A 21,587-nucleotide genomic window follows, 5' to 3' on the forward strand; every position below is an offset into this window, starting at 1 on the left:
TAACACTCAATAACTGTCAAATTAAATGACAGACTTCAAAACAGTTTACAGTTTTCTGATACTGATGTTCTAATGATACAAAGCTGGTTGAAAATGGGCGGAGTGTTCCTTTAAGTAGCCTATCTTTTTATCTGGGTTAACTCCTTTGAATCAAATACAATGTATGGCTTGAACCAACAGACTAGCCCCTGTCTTCCAAGGCATACCCCAACATTCACCAAGTCAGTTAGATCTCTATTTTAAGGATCCTTGAGTATCAGTATGATAATTTCATCTTGCATTCATGCTACAGATTAGGGATGCACCGATCTTGGCCGATACTCATAGTCATAACCGATATTAACATTGCTGTTATGGCCGATAACCGATATTTACCGATGTCGATATGACTTGTATAATATATGATATATGATATATATATAATATTATATATAATATGATAATCACTGTGAAATTGAAAAAGTAATGCATTTCTTTATTAACAAAACATTTGCAAAAGCCCATAAATCATAGATTTACCACATTGTTTCCTCTCAATGTGAAAATTTTGGCTGATACCGATAACCGATATTAAGATTGCGACATCGGACCGATGCCGATATGTTAAAAAATGACTAACATCGGTCGATACCCATATGATTGCCGATATATCGTGCATCCCTACGACAGATTTGACGTGTGTGTGAGAGATGTGATTGAGGCAGACCTGGCAGAGTGTTGCGTGTTTGTGACAGCAGCCAACACAGTCGTTACGTAAGACAATATGGGTGTCTGTCGCTATAACACTATCATGGAACAATGAAATCACGTCTGTATTTAGGTGTGAAACAGTGTAGATGTCAATGACAAGAAGAAAGAGACAAAAACACACAGAGAGCGTGTTTGTGTGTGTGTGTCTTTTACTGTGCAGGTAGGTGAAAAGCACAAGGCTTCAGAGGTGCTGCTGGCCATTGCATAGAAGTTGCAAGAAATAAACTGCAACCAGACAAATTGTGATAATTGCCAAAAGTAGGAAAACCCAACAGCAGTCATATAATTTATATATAATAACAAACTTCTGTCTGTTTAAAGGGTGTGTGACATATTAGCTATCGGTATTTATTTCTGTCTCTCTATAGCAGTGTTTCCCAAACTATGGGTCCGGGACCCAATTTGGGTCGTGGTGGGCCCGTGGGGGATAATGCAATATTGAGCCTATAGAGCAGGGGCTCCCAAACGTGTTCATCTTGGAACCCAAAAGTAAATTTTGTGTCTCCCCGGGACACAAACTCACAAAAAACATACGGTAATAAGTTGCCATGACGACCAGTTGGCGACCCACCCCCCACGCATACGTTTGGGAAACGCTGCTATAGAGTCTATAGGCTAAATATAGCATTATCATTCCTTAACCTGAGCCACTGAACTAGCAGCAGATAAATAATTACTCACAAAGCAATCACTCGTGTCTATAAATAGATGCTTTCAGCATAATAAATGGAATTTAACACAGATATGATCTGCCTCCAAGAGTCCCGATTGAATGTCTGCACTTTCGAGGTGCATTCTAGGTCTTCCGTTATCCCACTGATCAGGTTTTCCTGTTGTGTAATTCTGCCCCTTTCACTAATACTGAGAAACAGCGATGGATCAAGCCAACCGCCAGCCTCTATTTACGCTGCCTTCAGCTAAACAGATGCCTGTTTGACGTGAGCCGCTAGACCGCTGTTTGGAGCCCAAACACTGTCGGGTTCAATCTCTTCCCTGAAGATCCCTGAAGATCATCAAAGACACAAACCATCCCCACAACAGCCTGTTCTCCCTGCTACCCTCAGGAGATACAGGGTCCCAAAAGCACGCACAAATCGCTTGAGGAACAGTTTCTTCCCGCAGGCCACGAGACTCCTTAACATACACAAATAGTGTAGTAGCCGTACTGTACCGTACTGTAGCTGCTACCATTACGTATGTCTAATGTTTAATTGTATGTTTAATAAGGAATATGCTATTTGCACCTGTATGTCAAATACGCCGAATTTAAAATGTTTAAGCACGTCTAAAGTATGCACAGGACATGTGCACCTATGTGCAGTGAATATGCCACTGTCTCTGACTTGTCCTATCACTATACTGCCTTATTGCTTGTTGTGTCTCTTGTTGTTTTTGCACTCATATGCCCTGTTACATTTGTACTATGTTGTGTGTGACAATAAAGTGACAATAAAAATCTTGAATCTTGAATCTTCCAGCCAGTCCCCATTTATTCCTACAACTAGGTGGACAGCAGACAACACTGAGAACAATGAGTCTGATTAACCAGGTGGACAGCAGACAACACTGAGAACAATGAGTCTGATTAACCAGGTGGACAGCAGACAACACTGAGAACAATGGGTCTGATTAACCAGGTGGACAGCAGACAACACTGAGAACAATGAGTCTGATTAACCAGGTGGACAGCAGACAACACTGAGAACAATGAGTCTGATTAACCAGGTGGACAGCAGACAACACTGAGAACAATGAGTCTGATTAACCAGGTGGACAGCAGACAACACTGAGAACAATGGGTCTGATTAACCAGATGGACAGCAGACAACACTGAGAACAATGAGTCTGATTAACCAGGTGGACAGCAGACAACACTGAGAACAATGGGTCTGATTAACCAGGTGGACAGCAGACAACACTGAGAACAATGAGTCTGATTAACCAGGTGGACAGCAGACAACACTGAGAACACATGAGTCTGATTAACCAGGTGGACAGCAGACAACACTGAGAACAATGGGTCTGATTAACCAGGTGGACAGCAGACAACACTGAGAACAATGAGTCTGATTAACCAGGTGGACAGCAGACAACACTGAGAACAACATGGGTCTGATTAACCAGGTGGACAGCAGACGACACTGAGAACAATGGGTCTGATTAACCAGGTGGACAGCAGACAACACTGAGAACAATGAGTGTGATTAAAGGTGGACAGCAGACAACACTGAGAACAATGAGTCTGATTAATCAGGTGGACAGCAGACAACACTGAGAACAATGGGTCTGATTAATCAGGTGGACAGCAGACAACACTGAGAACAATGGGTCTGATTAACCAGGTGGACAGCAGACAACACTGAGAACAATGAGTCTGATTAACCAGGTGGACAGCAGACAACACTGAGAACACATGGGTCTGATTAACCAGGTGGACAGCAGACAACACTGAGAACAATGAGTCTGATTAACCAGGTGGACAGCAGACAACACTGAGAACAATGAGTCTGATTAACCAGGTGGACAGCAGACAACACTGAGAACAATGGGTCTGATTAATCAGGTGGACAGCAGACAACACTGAGAACAATGAGTCTGATTAATCAGGTGGACAGCAGACAACACTGAGAACAATGAGTCTGATTAACCAGGTGGACAGCAGACAACACTGAGAACAATGAGTCTGATTAACCAGGTGGACAGCAGACAACACTGAGAACAATGAGTCTGATTAACCAGGTGGACAGCAGACAACACTGAGAACAATGAGTCTGATTAATCAGGTGGACAGCAGACAACACTGAGAACAATGAGTCTGATTAACCAGGTGGACAGAAGACAACACTGAGAACAATGGGTCTGATTAACCAGGTGGACAGAAGACAACACTGAGAACACATGGGTCTGATTAACCAGGTGGACAGAAGACAACACTGAGAACAATGAGTCTGATTAACCAGGTGGACAGCAGACAACACTGAGAACAATGAGTCTGATTAACCAGGTGGACAGCAGACAACACTGAGAACAATGAGTCTGATTAATCAGGTGGACAGCAGACAACACTGAGAACAATGAGTCTGATTAACCAGGTGGACAGAAGACAACACTGAGAACAATGGGTCTGATTAACCAGGTGGACAGAAGACAACACTGAGAACACATGGGTCTGATTAACCAGGTGGACAGAAGACAACACTGAGAACAATGAGTCTGATTAACCAGGTGGACAGCAGACAACACTGAGAACAATGAGTCTGATTAACCAGGTGGACAGCAGACAACACTGAGAACAATGGGTCTGATTAACCAGGTGGACAGCAGACAACACTGAGAACAATGAGTCTGATTAACCAGGTGGACAGCAGACAACACTGAGAACAATGAGTCTGATTAATCAGGTGGACAGCAGACAACACTGAGAACAATGAGTCTGATTAACCAGGTGGACAGAAGACAACACTGAGAACAATGGGTCTGATTAACCAGGTGGACAGAAGACAACACTGAGAACACATGGGTCTGATTAATCAGGTGGACAGCAGACAACACTGAGAACAATGGGTCTGATTAACCAGGTGGACAGAAGACAACACTGAGAACACATGGGTCTGATTAACCAGGTGGACAGCAGACAACACTGAGAACAATGAGTCTGATTAACCAGGTGGACAGCAGACAACACTGAGAACAATGAGTCTGATTAACCAGATGGACAGAAGACAACACTGAGAACAATGGATCTGATTAACCAGGTGGACAGCAGACAACACTGAGAACAATGGATCTGATTAACCAGGTGGACAGCAGACAACACTGAGAACAATGGGTCTGATTAACCAGGTGGACAGCAGACAACACTGAGAACAATGAGTCTGATTAACCAGGTGGACAGCAGACAACACTGAGAACAATGAGTCTGATTAACCAGGTGGACAGCAGACAACACTGAGAACACATGAGTCTGATTAACCAGGTGGACAGCAGACAACCTGAGAACACATGAGTCTGATTAACCAGGTGGACAGCAGACAACACTGAGAACAATGGATCTGATTAACCAGGTGGACAGCAGACAACCTGAGAACACATGAGTCTGATTAACCAGGTGGACAGCAGACAACACTGAGAACACATGGGTCTGATTAACCAGGTGGACAGCAGACAACACTGAGAACACATGAGTCTGATTAACCAGGTGGACAGCAGACAACCTGAGAACACATGAGTCTGATTAACCAGGTGGACAGCAGACAACCTGAGAACACATGGGTCTGATTAACCAGGTGGACAGCAGACAACACTGAGAACAATGAGTCTGATTAACCAGGTGGACAGCAGACAACACTGAGAACAATGAGTCTGATTAAAGGTGGACAGCAGACAACACTGAGAACAATGAGTCTGATTAACCAGGTGGACAGCAGACAACACTGAGAACAATGGATCTGATTAACCAGGTAGACAGCAGACAACACTGAGAACAATGGATCTGATTAACCAGGTAGACAGCAGACAACACTGAGAACAATGGGTCTGATTAACCAGGTGGACAGCAGACAACACTGAGAACACATGGATCTGATTAACCAGGTGGACAGCAGACAACACTGAGAACAATGGGTCTGATTAACCAGGTGGACAGCAGACAACACTGAGAACAATGGGTCTGATTAACCAGGTGGACAGCAGACAACACTGAGAACAATGAGTCTGATTAACCAGGTGGACAGCAGACAACACTGAGAACAATGAGTGTGATTAACCAGGTGGACCGCAGACAACACTGAGAACAATGAGTCTGATTAACCAGGTGGACAGCAGACAACACTGAGAACAATGAGTCTGATTAACCAGGTGGACAGCAGACAACACTGAGAACAATGAGTGTGATTAACCAGGTAGACAGCAGACAACACTGAGAACAATGAGTCTGATTAACCAGGTGGACAGCAGACAACACTGAGAACAATGAGTCTGATTAACCAGGTGGACAGCAGACAACACTGAGAACACATGGGTCTGATTAACCAGGTGGACAGCAGACAACACTGAGAACAATGAGTCTGATTAACCAGGTGGACAGCAGACAACACTGAGAACAATGAGTCTGATTAACCAGGTGGACAGCAGACAACACTGAGAACAATGAGTCTGATTAACCAGGTGGACAGCAGACAACACTGAGAACAATGAGTCTGATTAACCAGGTGGACAGCAGACAACACTGAGAACAATGAGTCTGATTAACCAGGTGGACAGCAGACAACACTGAGAACAAATGAGTCTGATTAACCAGGTGGACAGCAGACAACACTGAGAACACATGGGTCTGATTAACCAGGTGGACAGCAGACAACACTGAGAACAATGAGTCTGATTAACCAGGTGGACAGCAGACAACACTGAGAACAATGGGTCTGATTAACCAGGTGGACAGCAGACAACACTGAGAACACATGGGTCTGATTAACCAGGTAGACAGCAGACAACACTGAGAACAATGAGTCTGATTAACCAGGTGGACAGCAGACAACACTGAGAACAATGAGTCTGATTAACCAGGTGGACAGCAGACAACACTGAGAACAATGGGTCTGATTAACCAGGTGGACAGCAGACAACACTGAGAACAATGGGTCTGATTAACCAGATGGACAGCAGACAACACTGAGAACAATGAGTCTGATTAACCAGGTGGACAGCAGCAGACAACACTGAGAACAATGGGTCTGATTAACCAGATGGACAGCAGACAACACTGAGAACAATGGGTCTGATTAACCAGGTGGACAGCAGCAGACAACACTGAGAACAATGGGTCTGATTAACCAGGTGGACAGCAGACAACACTGAGAACAATGGGTCTGATTAACCAGGTGGACAGCAGACAACACTGAGAACAATGAGTCTGATTAAAGGTGGACAGCAGACAACACTGAGAACAATGAGTCTGATTAAAGGTGGACAGCAGACAACACTGAGAACAATGAGTCTGATTAACCAGGTGGACAGCAGACAACACTGAGAACAATGAGTCTGATTAACCAGGTGGACAGCAGACAACACTGAGAACACATGAGTCTGATTAACCAGGTGGACAGCAGACAACACTGAGAACAATGGGTCTGATTAACCAGGTGGACAGCAGACAACACTGAGAACAATGAGTCTGATTAACCAGGTGGACAGCAGACAACACTGAGAACAACATGGGTCTGATTAACCAGGTGGACAGCAGACGACACTGAGAACAATGGGTCTGATTAACCAGGTGGACAGCAGACAACACTGAGAACAATGAGTGTGATTAAAGGTGGACAGCAGACAACACTGAGAACAATGAGTCTGATTAATCAGGTGGACAGCAGACAACACTGAGAACAATGGGTCTGATTAATCAGGTGGACAGCAGACAACACTGAGAACAATGGGTCTGATTAACCAGGTGGACAGCAGACAACACTGAGAACAATGAGTCTGATTAACCAGGTGGACAGCAGACAACACTGAGAACACATGGGTCTGATTAACCAGGTGGACAGCAGACAACACTGAGAACAATGAGTCTGATTAACCAGGTGGACAGCAGACAACACTGAGAACAATGAGTCTGATTAACCAGGTGGACAGCAGACAACACTGAGAACAATGGGTCTGATTAATCAGGTGGACAGCAGACAACACTGAGAACAATGAGTCTGATTAATCAGGTGGACAGCAGACAACACTGAGAACAATGAGTCTGATTAACCAGGTGGACAGCAGACAACACTGAGAACAATGAGTCTGATTAACCAGGTGGACAGCAGACAACACTGAGAACAATGAGTCTGATTAACCAGGTGGACAGCAGACAACACTGAGAACAATGAGTCTGATTAATCAGGTGGACAGCAGACAACACTGAGAACAATGAGTCTGATTAACCAGGTGGACAGAAGACAACACTGAGAACAATGGGTCTGATTAACCAGGTGGACAGAAGACAACACTGAGAACACATGGGTCTGATTAACCAGGTGGACAGAAGACAACACTGAGAACAATGAGTCTGATTAACCAGGTGGACAGCAGACAACACTGAGAACAATGAGTCTGATTAACCAGGTGGACAGCAGACAACACTGAGAACAATGAGTCTGATTAATCAGGTGGACAGCAGACAACACTGAGAACAATGAGTCTGATTAACCAGGTGGACAGAAGACAACACTGAGAACAATGGGTCTGATTAACCAGGTGGACAGAAGACAACACTGAGAACACATGGGTCTGATTAACCAGGTGGACAGAAGACAACACTGAGAACAATGAGTCTGATTAACCAGGTGGACAGCAGACAACACTGAGAACAATGAGTCTGATTAACCAGGTGGACAGCAGACAACACTGAGAACAATGGGTCTGATTAACCAGGTGGACAGCAGACAACACTGAGAACAATGAGTCTGATTAACCAGGTGGACAGCAGACAACACTGAGAACAATGAGTCTGATTAATCAGGTGGACAGCAGACAACACTGAGAACAATGAGTCTGATTAACCAGGTGGACAGAAGACAACACTGAGAACAATGGGTCTGATTAACCAGGTGGACAGAAGACAACACTGAGAACACATGGGTCTGATTAATCAGGTGGACAGCAGACAACACTGAGAACAATGGGTCTGATTAACCAGGTGGACAGAAGACAACACTGAGAACACATGGGTCTGATTAACCAGGTGGACAGCAGACAACACTGAGAACAATGAGTCTGATTAACCAGGTGGACAGCAGACAACACTGAGAACAATGAGTCTGATTAACCAGATGGACAGAAGACAACACTGAGAACAATGGATCTGATTAACCAGGTGGACAGCAGACAACACTGAGAACAATGGATCTGATTAACCAGGTGGACAGCAGACAACACTGAGAACAATGGGTCTGATTAACCAGGTGGACAGCAGACAACACTGAGAACAATGAGTCTGATTAACCAGGTGGACAGCAGACAACACTGAGAACAATGAGTCTGATTAACCAGGTGGACAGCAGACAACACTGAGAACACATGAGTCTGATTAACCAGGTGGACAGCAGACAACCTGAGAACACATGAGTCTGATTAACCAGGTGGACAGCAGACAACACTGAGAACAATGGATCTGATTAACCAGGTGGACAGCAGACAACCTGAGAACACATGAGTCTGATTAACCAGGTGGACAGCAGACAACACTGAGAACACATGGGTCTGATTAACCAGGTGGACAGCAGACAACACTGAGAACACATGAGTCTGATTAACCAGGTGGACAGCAGACAACCTGAGAACACATGAGTCTGATTAACCAGGTGGACAGCAGACAACCTGAGAACACATGGGTCTGATTAACCAGGTGGACAGCAGACAACACTGAGAACAATGAGTCTGATTAACCAGGTGGACAGCAGACAACACTGAGAACAATGAGTCTGATTAAAGGTGGACAGCAGACAACACTGAGAACAATGAGTCTGATTAACCAGGTGGACAGCAGACAACACTGAGAACAATGGATCTGATTAACCAGGTAGACAGCAGACAACACTGAGAACAATGGATCTGATTAACCAGGTAGACAGCAGACAACACTGAGAACAATGGGTCTGATTAACCAGGTGGACAGCAGACAACACTGAGAACACATGGATCTGATTAACCAGGTGGACAGCAGACAACACTGAGAACAATGGGTCTGATTAACCAGGTGGACAGCAGACAACACTGAGAACAATGGGTCTGATTAACCAGGTGGACAGCAGACAACACTGAGAACAATGAGTCTGATTAACCAGGTGGACAGCAGACAACACTGAGAACAATGAGTGTGATTAACCAGGTGGACCGCAGACAACACTGAGAACAATGAGTCTGATTAACCAGGTGGACAGCAGACAACACTGAGAACAATGAGTCTGATTAACCAGGTGGACAGCAGACAACACTGAGAACAATGAGTGTGATTAACCAGGTAGACAGCAGACAACACTGAGAACAATGAGTCTGATTAACCAGGTGGACAGCAGACAACACTGAGAACAATGAGTCTGATTAACCAGGTGGACAGCAGACAACACTGAGAACACATGGGTCTGATTAACCAGGTGGACAGCAGACAACACTGAGAACAATGAGTCTGATTAACCAGGTGGACAGCAGACAACACTGAGAACAATGAGTCTGATTAACCAGGTGGACAGCAGACAACACTGAGAACAATGAGTCTGATTAACCAGGTGGACAGCAGACAACACTGAGAACAATGAGTCTGATTAACCAGGTGGACAGCAGACAACACTGAGAACAATGAGTCTGATTAACCAGGTGGACAGCAGACAACACTGAGAACAAATGAGTCTGATTAACCAGGTGGACAGCAGACAACACTGAGAACACATGGGTCTGATTAACCAGGTGGACAGCAGACAACACTGAGAACAATGAGTCTGATTAACCAGGTGGACAGCAGACAACACTGAGAACAATGGGTCTGATTAACCAGGTGGACAGCAGACAACACTGAGAACACATGGGTCTGATTAACCAGGTAGACAGCAGACAACACTGAGAACAATGAGTCTGATTAACCAGGTGGACAGCAGACAACACTGAGAACAATGAGTCTGATTAACCAGGTGGACAGCAGACAACACTGAGAACAATGGGTCTGATTAACCAGGTGGACAGCAGACAACACTGAGAACAATGGGTCTGATTAACCAGATGGACAGCAGACAACACTGAGAACAATGAGTCTGATTAACCAGGTGGACAGCAGCAGACAACACTGAGAACAATGGGTCTGATTAACCAGATGGACAGCAGACAACACTGAGAACAATGGGTCTGATTAACCAGGTGGACAGCAGCAGACAACACTGAGAACAATGGGTCTGATTAACCAGGTGGACAGCAGACAACACTGAGAACAATGGGTCTGATTAACCAGGTGGACAGCAGACAACACTGAGAACAATGGGTCTGATTAACCAGGTGGACATCAGACAACACTGAGAACAATGAGTCTGATTAACCAGATGGACATCAGACAACACTGAGAACAATGGGTCTGATTAACCAGGTGGACAGCAGACAACACTGAGAACAATGGGTCTGATTAACCAGGTGGACAGCAGACAACACTGAGAACAATGAGTCTGATTAACCAGGTGGACAGCAGACAACACTGAGAACAATGAGTCTGATTAACCAGATGGACAGCAGACAACACTGAGAACAATGAGTCTGATTAACCAGGTGGACAGCAGACAACACTGAGAACAATGAGTCTGATTAACCAGGTGGACAGCAGACAACACGGAGAACAATGGGTCTGGTGGACAGCAGGTGGACAGCAGACAACACTGAGAACACATGGGTCTGATTGGCACTTTGGGAAATGTTGGTTTTGTGCTATTGTCTCTCAAGCCAGTCTATCTCTTCCACAATCCTCGAATGCTCCAGAGACGGCAGGTCTCAAAGTTGGTCAAAAAATAAGGTGGGATATCCGGTCAAAATAAGCGGGTATACAATCACCTGCCTCGGTTATGTTTCCGAGTGTCGTGATTGGTTGAATACCATCGAACTTCCTTCCGGTCTGAAGCGTTGTTATTTTTTTCCTTTGTAGGATGACAACTTCCTCTGTCCAACTCCAAATTGTAATTGACTGAAGTACAGACTGTGTCTGCACTGCAGCATTCAAAGATTGTGGAAGAGATCACTAGTCTGTCTTGAGAGACTATGCGTTGTAGGCTCACTGGCTTTCAGTGTGTGTGTGCGTGTGTGTGTGTGTGTGTGTGTGTGTGTGTGTGTGTGTGTGTGTGTGTGTGCACTGCCAAAGCTCTGATAGCTAAAGCTCGCTCCTAAACCCTGATCTGTTCTTAAGTTGCCTGTAATGTCAGAGGTGCGTGAGGTCCCACAGTAGGTGTGTGTGTGTGTGTGTGTGTGTGTGTGTGTGTTGTGTGCTTCAAGCCTGAATTAAACTAGACAGAACCATTAGCCATGCAACAGATTCGATTACACAACAATGCTATCTTAAAATCTGATCCCTCACATTTGCCCTTAGACTATGGTATTATGGGGGACAAAGGCTGCAAGACAAACTCATAAACTCAATAAGTACAGTATGTGCCTCCACCTATCAGACTATGTTAGACTTTCTCATTGTCATTTTGATAGACAGGCTCATTCATATTATTACCTGTGTTAAAATGACAGCCTTAAGATTTTTCTGTCATTGTAAAAGACAGAAAATATTCGGTTAACGCAACCACTGCCACCCCCTGCACCACAAAACACCTCTGTGACACCTGCAGAGGGACCTGTAAAAGCCACTCATCTTATCTCCTAAATAGAGTCATTCAAAATTCACTTTCAATGTCAATGGCAGCTATAGGCTGGTCCTGGGGTGCTCCCCTAGGTCTAGCGTAGCTGACATGCATAATACGTCTTACATGGCTTAGTGTTGAGAAAAGGCCTAACGTCCAACCTACTTATATATTTTATATAATATATCTTAGTTATTCAAACTCAAACTCCTAAATTTCTTTTCAACAACATCATTTATAGTTCAGGGATTCATACACACACCACCAGATGGGCAAGTGGTGGTCAGATGACTTTAACCCAGACCAAAAATCAACTACATGAAGAAAACCGTCATATACAGGTCCATAGCCTCTTGGAATTGTCTACCGTGCAATATTTGTTCGATCAAAGGGAGGTTTGGTTTTAAAAGGATGCTCAGATCCCATCTACACTCACACATCTTGTTTATGTTTGTTTTCTAAAGTGTAGAGTTGTATGGACTAGAGCTGCAACGATTAATCGATGAATCGATTAGTCGATCGACAGAAAATTAATCGACAACTATTTTGATAATCGATTAATCGTTTTGAGTACAATTTTAAGAGAAAAGGTCTAAATTCTCTGATTCCAGCTTCGTAAATGTGAATATTTTCTGGTTTCTTTACTCCTGTATGACAGTAAACTGATATTATCTTTGAGTTGTGGACAAAACAAGACATTTGAGGGCGTCATCTTGTGCTTTGGGAAACACTGATCGTCATTTGCCACCATTTTCTGTCATTTTATAGACCAAACAACTAATCGATTAATCGAGAAAAGAATCGACAGATTAATCGATTATGAAAATAATCGTTGCAGCCCTAGTATGGACCATATATTGATATTTGGGTTATTGGCCAGCTGGAGGGCTGGCTGACCATGCTATTATCTGTCTTAGCTTAGATTTGCTTTTTATTGTTTCTTCTGTTCTTTTACTTTGTGTTTTTCTATTTGAATTGTTGTGTTGCACGTTCCTGTCTTGGACCCCCAGGAAGACTAGCTGTCATCGAGGCGGCAGTTCATGTGAATCCTTTTTTAATAAACAAATAAACTATACCCACTGTTTGTTTTGGGCAGTAAACATGGTCAGCAAAAGCCAGGTGTTGTCTTAGGTGTCAGTAAACAGGCTTAAACAATCCTAGGCCAAGTGTGTAAAGCTGTTGACACTTAAAGGAACACTCCGCCCATTTTCAACCAGCTTTGTATCATTAGAACATCAGTAGTATATCAGAAAACTGTAAACTGTTTTGAAGTCTGTCATTTAATTTGACAGTTATTGAGTGTTAAAGTGTGGACCAGTGATGTCACTGGTCCACAACTTCCATGCTTTATTATGTCCAGTCCACCACTTACCCTCATGTAGTTTACTCGGCTAACGCTATAGTTTTAAGTTTAGTTTACTTGATTGCCTCATTGGGAAAATACGAACGCATCTTCTCTTCAAATACGTCTTAACACTCAATAACTGTCAAATTAAATGACAGACTTCAAAACAGTTTACAGTTTTCTGATATACTACTGATGTTCTAATGATACAAAGCTGGTTGAAAATGGGCGGAGTGTTCCTTTAACAGTAAGTGTTGTGCAAGCTCACACTTCACAAGAGCTAGCTCATTGGTGTCACTCAATAGTATGCCCTGTGACACTGTTATCTCAGAAACAATACACATTCAAACGGTTTAACTGTTCACACTTGTCAGTGATAACAGGTAACAATGGGGTCATACTACTGATATTCAAAGGGAGGATTGGCTGACTAACGAGTGCTGGGGCAGGAAAAGATCCCCACTATTGCAGCAGAGCAAACCGACAAACCCTTCCAAACTGTGTAACTACGCTGTCATTCACAACTAGGTGATAGATTAGAGATGAAAGTAAAGAAAAGAAAAACTCTAATTGCGATTATTTGACAAGAATCGCAATCAGAATCAGAATCACTTTTATTGCCACAGTATGCAAGATTGCATACTGTATGAGGAATTTGTCTCGGCGCAGCGACCAAATACTGCAATTGAGATTTAAACTGTGATTCATATCCTCAGACTAAAAGCACACCTTTCAGGCTACGCCTCGACCCTTTTGAACTAACCATCCTTCTATAATAATAATAATAATAATAATAATAATAATAACAATAAAACATTAACTAATGCCATGTATTCCTTCAAGTATTGACAAATGCTGCATATTATATTCCTTTTAAAAGGTCTTGATGATGATGTGTGGACTGTAATGTAGTTGCACAGTTGATTTCACTACTGTTGACAAAATGGATAAAAGCATCTGCTAAATGACGTAATGTAATGTTTTCTTGTCATATGTATTTTTAGAACTTTAAAATTGTTTACAGTAAAGTGATTTGATTTGGTTAAAGATGCCACTGTGTCAGATTTACTGAGTTTGAGTACGATGAAAGGTCCGCTTGTTCAGCGCCGCAGTAATTTTTTTTGATAGTTATGCTAATTTCCTCCATCATCCATGATGACATCCACAGAAGTAGACAAAAGTATACATAAAGCATTATGTATATTAAGTAACCAAAGGGTGTACATATTGTAACAGTATGTATACTATTCCACACAAGTACAGGTAAACAAGCAAGTACATGAAACCACAGCTAAAAAAGATAATTAATCACAATATTTATAATAAAACAAATGTTTTTTTTCTATTAGCTTTGACCGGAAAGTAATATCGTGTGTTTTGTCATAACGTAATCGTGCTGTAGAAAGCTCCAGCTGTTCGATATCCCGGTAGGAAGAGAGCCATTCTCTCACCGACAGTGGTGGTCTCCAGCGACAAGCTAGCATCCTTTTAGCAGCTGTGAGACCAGCCAGCAAGTGGCGCCTATCATTTGTAGTTCGCTCCAAGGTGTCATTAATAATAGCAGACACTGTGAGTGAGGGACAGCTCTCTCAATAATACTGAACCATGGACATACCGTAATACTTAAAGTCGAGCTGAGCCCAAAAATGACTTTTCTTTTCTTTTAGTTCAAATACCTGGGTATGCACTGTGCACCTATTTAATAATGTATGCCAAAAAAAATCACAAAAATCGAATTTCTTTCGTTTTTCACACTTTCACATCAAAAGCTCATTTTTCAAGATTTCATTGATAACAGTCATGTACAGTTTGCTGACGTCACCTAGTACTATCAAATTTCTACCCCATTTCAACCAGTCATATCACGACATGCAGCTGTCAATCAAATCTTCATTTCTGGATAATTTTCTCTTCCAAATGAAGTAGAAAATGGCGCCTAGTGCCTGTCATCTGGCAGAATTCCTATCCCATAAACTAACTACTAACTTGGCCAATTGTTAGAAACATGAACAAAAAACAAAAACTATAATCTCTAAGAATGCAAAGAAATGTAACTAGCTTGTTAAAACGCGCATTCCAGGGATATCGTATTTACAGAAATAGCGTAAAAGGCACGCGCTTGAGGGCGTGGTTGTCAGGGGTCTGCCCTCGGAGATTCCAGGCGGGCATGCATCGGATTGTCCGCTCGCTCCGCACGAAGCAGCCTGGTACTCCGCGGATCCCACTCGCGTAGCACGACAACACGCTGAATCCCACTGGATTTGGGGGTGGAACACGCCATGATTCACCAATGCCAAAGCCAGTCGACAGAATTGTCAAATCAAATCATCGACATGATACTATGACCCGCCTCTCAACTTGTCATCTCAGACAAATTATGTTTTCAGTCTGAAACGGACTGCGTTTGACGTGACGAACGGGTTCAGTTCGACTTTAAGTCATTTTCGCAAACTCGAGAATCTCTGGGTACTGCCAAACCATCTATCTATATATATAAAAGGGAGCTGTTTGTTTATTTCAATTTTTGTCCCACTACACACACACACACACACACACACACACACACACACACACACACACACACACACACACACACACACACACACAGAGGCATTGTGACATTGGATGTCATGTGATGCCATAAGATGCGAAATTGTGACATCATCAGTGATGTCATTCAACAGTGGTGTCATAAGAGCCGGTGAGCCCGCACAGCGGTCGAGCTGCAAGGCGGGCTCGGCCGTGGCATTGCTACATCATCAGTGATGTCATAAGAGCCTAGGAATCGAGCGTGCATGGCACGCGAGATGCCTGCCTAGTATGAAGAAAAGTGCCAATGGTATTATTGCCTGGACAAAAGTCACAGTATGGATTCTCTTTGACTTTCATTAGTTGTAATCTTCGAGGTATGATGTCACACCTGTGAATAAATGTATAATGCATCATTGATGGTTTGGATTACGAGATTAAAGGATATTTGACGGTATATGTAGTGTGTCAATTCAGGTCTGAGGGAGTATTGATATCTCTGTCCCAGAGTCAGCTACGAGCAAGATTTTCGATTGTTATTAAACAGTCTAAATTTAATATCAATGCATCACATCTTACCTCTAATAGTAGACGAGACCAACGCAGAGTAGTCTCGCTTGAACCCCGAGTGAATCGGCCAGTGTTAGTCTATCTGTGGCCAGGGCAGATCAGGAAGTGAAATGAAACGGTTTGCAGCAGCCACTTCGGCCATAACCACAAAATAACTTCCAAAAAACCTGGGTTTATCTGGTCCGCCGGTAAGCAGAGAGAGAGAGAGAGCCCCCTGGTGACGCGAGTTTAGACAGACACAGACTTAATAATCATCAAGAGAGCAATCTCCGATTCACACGGCTTTGGTCTCAGCTACTATTATAGGTAAGATGTGATGCATCAATATTGTACCGGTAATTATACTTTTTAATAACAATCGAAAATCTTGCTTGTAGCTGCTTTAAGCGGAAGAGGTTAATATGAGGAATTGCTAATACATTTATAAAGGTCAGAGAGATGGCCTTTGGTAGCGAGTATCAAGTGAAGGGGTGAGTTTCCAAATCAGTGCCCCATGGGACACCTTGAGGACGCATTGCTGCACGCAACTGAGGATGAAAAGAGAAAGAAGTGCCCGGGATGTTAGAGGACCTTTTAACATCGTGGGATCCACAGAGACCCTCCAACCATCTCAAAGACATTAGTAGATACTGTGGTATTGATTGCTACTCTTTATCCACAAGCCATATGCACTTGTGTTATCTTTGCTACTCATATCAAGGACCGCAATGGAAATGACTTTATCGTGTAAGCAGATGTTCCTGCTTCTCATTCTTTGTCGACTAAACTAAACCGAACTGAACTCAACTAAACTGAACTAAAATCAAACTGAAAACGTCAGAATTTGGACTCCTTCCTGATAGTGAAATATGCAATAATATACTATCACAGAGGAGTCCCACCTTTTGAAGTTTAGATGCGTATGGGGTAATTATAACAGATATTACATAGAAGCCTTCTGAAATGTTGTTATGGGAGTGAAATGATGCTGCACTGTTAGATAGGTTCTCGAGAATGGGTCTTGAGTCATGTAGACCAATTCATGCAGGAACAATCCTTATGGACCTGAATAGAGATGTTCGGTATTGGCTTTTTTACCGATACCCGATATCCGATAATGTCCAACTCTTAATTTCCGATACCGATATCAACCGATACCGATATAAGCGGGCTTTTTTTTCACCAAAATTTCAGGTAACAAGTTACATAATGTAGCTAATGTAGCTGAAGAGTTTAAGTAAGGGATAATGTATATTGAGGCGGTGATTACGGGGGAAATAATGACCGACAGGTGATGATTGAGCCCGACGTGCAGCGGAGGGCTTAATCGTTCACCTGAAGGTCATTATTTCCAGTAATCACCGCCTCAATATACATTATCCCGCTTAGAACACGGCCTACAACTAAATCATTCAATAATCTGACAAAAATAATTATTCAAATAGATTTTTTAATAGCGTTTTCAACGACAAAGCGGTTTCATTCGTAATTGGCACACAAGACACCACAGCTGCAACTGGTTGGCCTAATTAGTAGTGTCTGCAGACAAAATGCTCTTATCAACTGATTAATCCAGGTGTGGCAGAGCAGCGGTCGGTTGTCGAGAAATAATGACCGGTGAATATTGTTGATTGACCAATCAGAATCGAGTATTCAAGAGAGCCGTGTTCTAACATGCATGTTGTGTTAAAGTTGTAAGTGTTATTGGGGCAGTGGTGGCCCAATGGTTAGAGAAGCGAGCTTGTTGTCAGTTCAATCCCCGGGACCGGCAGGATAAATCTGGGTGGGGAAAGTGAAAAGGCAGCGCCTGCCCCTCCCTCATTACCACCACCGAGGTGCCCTTGAGCAAGGCCCCTAACCCCAACCGCTCCAGTGGAGCTGCTCAGTGGCCAACAGATCAGACTGTGGTTGTACTGGTCAGCTTCCAGGTATGAATGTGTGTGTGAATGTGAACAGGGCACTCCTGAAAAAGAGAGCATTGCTCTCAGTGAGACTCCCCCTGTATTTAAAAAAAGAAATAATAATAATATCGGCATGAAAACCGATACCGATATTTTCCGATATTAATTTTATATGCTAATATCGGCCGATAATATCGGTAGGCCAATAATATCGGAAGGCCGATAATATCGGACATCCCTAGACCTGAACATGCCATGTATGTGACGAGCCTTACCTCTGTGTCCGTCACCACCGTGCTGGATGCCACTGAGCTCGATGCCACCGAGGATCGCTTGGCCTCCCTGCAGGTGAGCGAGAGAGTGGGCGAGTCTGCGCCCGGGCAGGTCAGTGAGTGGTGCACGGGGACAGATTTGGGCGAGAAGAAGGATCCGTTCTCTCGGGGTACGGGAGAGGCAGAGGGGGTGCCCCAGGGCGAGGGCCGGGGGGAAAAGGTCCCCATCTCGATGGCCAGGTCCTCGGTGCAGGCCATGCCACAGCTGTGCAGATGCTCATCTGTGTCTCTGTCCACAACCAGCAGTCTGGTCCGGTGGGGCACTTCACAGATACGACTCACCACCTGCCCGCCGAAAGAGAGAGAGGCAGAGGCAGAGGGAGAGAGAGAGCGAGAGAGAGCGAGAGAGAGAGAGAGAGAGAGAGAGAGGGAGAGAGAGAGAGAGAGAGGCAAGGAGTGTCAAAAAGGATGAGAAGGAAGACAAAGTGGAGTGATGAAGTGAGGGGTCATGTAGTACATGTTGTTCACCCATAGCTACCTGTACAGAACAGTCTCAGTATGACGCACACGCCCATTGATTCCCATTACACCAGACCCATATTGACCCATTTTAGCAGAACCCCCCCTCCTCCTCCTCCTCCTCAGGCAAAGGGAGAAAGTGGTGGAACAGGTATAGGACTCATTGTTCGTACCTCGGTATTTTCTCTCTCTGATCCTCGCTGTCTCTCACGCACACGCACCATTTTTCAGCAATGTTCTAAATGTAATCTGATTAATTTGAAGAGCATCGGGCAGCAGTTGTCTCTGTCTGCTGCAAAGCTTTTTGTAGGCTACACATCACACTACAACAACCTGGTCACATCAGGCAGGTGTGACTACACTCCTGTGTGGCTATACTTACTCAACAAATCCTCAACAAAAAGTACTATCAAATCCAAGGGAGTTGCCTTGTAACACCCTGGAAAAAAAAATCCCAAATTTTAATCCGTTTTTATTCTACTCCTGATGCATGCCTGATGTTTAAAATCATCCATATCTCGCACCCCATCCTCTAAGAGCATGCCTGCTATCCTGGCAGTGGCAGTAGAACCAGACTAGAGCATTTTACGGGTGACTGGCACTGCGGTTCAGAAGACAGCCTCTGGTCAATCTGCTTTCTTGGTTGAAGTAGTGGGGAAGTGGAATTCCACATCCACACCCACCACAAACATTAGAAACCCATTGAAGCTCTGCAGTGAAGTTTAAAACCATCCTCAAACTTTGGCTAAAAGTCAGCGGCACAAATGTGTCACCACCAATATTGCCTTGTATTTATTATCATACCCTCTCTCTCACACTGATGGACGTTTATGTAGGCCTATTGTGCTGTTTTATGCAGGCCTAGTGTTTTAAAAAATATACACTTTTATGTGTATTGAGAGACATCACTCACTTGCTGGTGGGTTTCGTGCTCCACATTCTCCCCGTTCACCTCCACCACCCGGTCTCCTGGCTGCAGCCCGGACAGGTCTGCCGAGGAACCGGGCTCCACTTTTCGGATGAATTGCCCGCCTTTATTGCGTTCGCCGTGCAGGTGAAACCCATAGCCGCCGTCCCCTTTGGTCAGGAAACAAAGCCTGGGTCTCAGCTCGCTCTCCATCCCCAGGCCGTGAATAGGAAAAACAGGTCAAAAGTATCTCTCAGGAGGAGAACAAACGGGTGACTGCTCCAAGAGGAGTGCAAAGTCTCTGGTTTTTAATCCAAGGTACGGCCGCGCTGCACCTCGGTGACCAAAAGATCATCATCGTTGATCATGTCCCCCCCCAAAAAAATCCAAAACGGCTGGAAAAAATAAAAGAAGGCATGCATCGAGACGAGCTAAAACGATTGCATATTTAATCCATCATCATCCATTTGAGTATGAGCGGGCCAAAAAATGTGGACAAAGTGTGCGTAAAACAGTGGCCACCAAAAAGCCCCAGCGACCCCGGAGGGATAATCCAAGAGATCAGAGATTAGAAAGCTGTTGCTCACACCGTGCGTAACACTCTTCTGTCTTTAATTCTCCTCGTCAGATGGGCGTGTGTTGTCCTGTGACTGTCCGCAACAGGTGCCACTGCGTCCCCTTCAGTGCGCACCTGAGTGACGCAGCCAAAGACAATTCACAAACGGTAGCCTTTACGCCTGGCTGGCTATAAAGACTGGTTTTGGGACGAAATGCGCCCAGTGTGGGATTTTTGTTAATGAGTGGGCCATGCACTAGCAGCATTTATTTTGCCATTGCCCAACTGTTAATAATTTCCGGCAAAATCTATAATTGTGTTTGGAAAAAAATATGAAACTTTTACTTTATATTGGAAGAATGTATTGTTTGGTGTCCTGGCAAATAATACACAGAAAACTGTGTAGCCTACATGATTATCTTATTATTATAATAGCCAAATTCCACATTCATAAATGTAATTTTACAGGTAAGAAACCCTGCTTCATTGCCTTTAGCAATGAGTTCAAACAATACATCAATTCAATTCAACACTAAAAGCAAAAGCAATTAAAACTGTTAACAGCTTGTACGGTTTAAAATATTTAAATTTGTATTCCCTCCTCCAGCATTAAACCATTTTATTTTATTTTTTTGGGTGTATATTCATTCGTACATGATTGCTACATGATGCTTTCTTGAATGTGTATTGACATATAAGAGATCTTATATGTATGTACATACATAGATCATTTAGCTAATAACAAAGGAAGTCTGCCACTCTGTCTCTGCATGCTATTGCTCTATCTCTGACAGCATAGGGATAGCTGCATAAAAGTAAATGGTCATTCAACGCTTGGTTCAATTCTATACGCTTCTCTGATGCTTATGGTCTATTGGACACGTGTTATAGGTCCT

General features: G+C 43.7%; 1 protein-coding gene across 1 annotated transcript in view; it reads right to left on the reverse strand.

Moving 5' to 3' along the window:
* Window positions 1-20,515, reverse strand: part of LOC310800899 (Na(+)/H(+) exchange regulatory cofactor NHE-RF2-like) — a 30,738-nt gene extending 10,223 nt beyond the window's left edge. Inside the window, exons 1-2 of the mRNA XM_083664784.1 lie at window positions 20,142-20,515; window positions 18,713-19,054 (exon numbers count right to left, since the gene is read on the reverse strand). Coding sequence (XP_083520910.1) covers window positions 18,713-19,054; window positions 20,142-20,348 — 549 coding nt within the window. The 5' untranslated portion in view covers window positions 20,349-20,515. The remainder of the gene's footprint in view (window positions 1-18,712; window positions 19,055-20,141) is intronic.
* Between the last annotated feature and the right edge of the window lie 1,072 nt (window positions 20,516-21,587).

This window comes from Poromitra crassiceps (assembly GCF_964638095.1).
Source record: "Poromitra crassiceps genome assembly, contig: HAP1_SCAFFOLD_130, whole genome shotgun sequence".
In the NCBI taxonomy this organism is placed as follows: Eukaryota; Metazoa; Chordata; class Actinopteri; order Beryciformes; family Melamphaidae; genus Poromitra; species Poromitra crassiceps.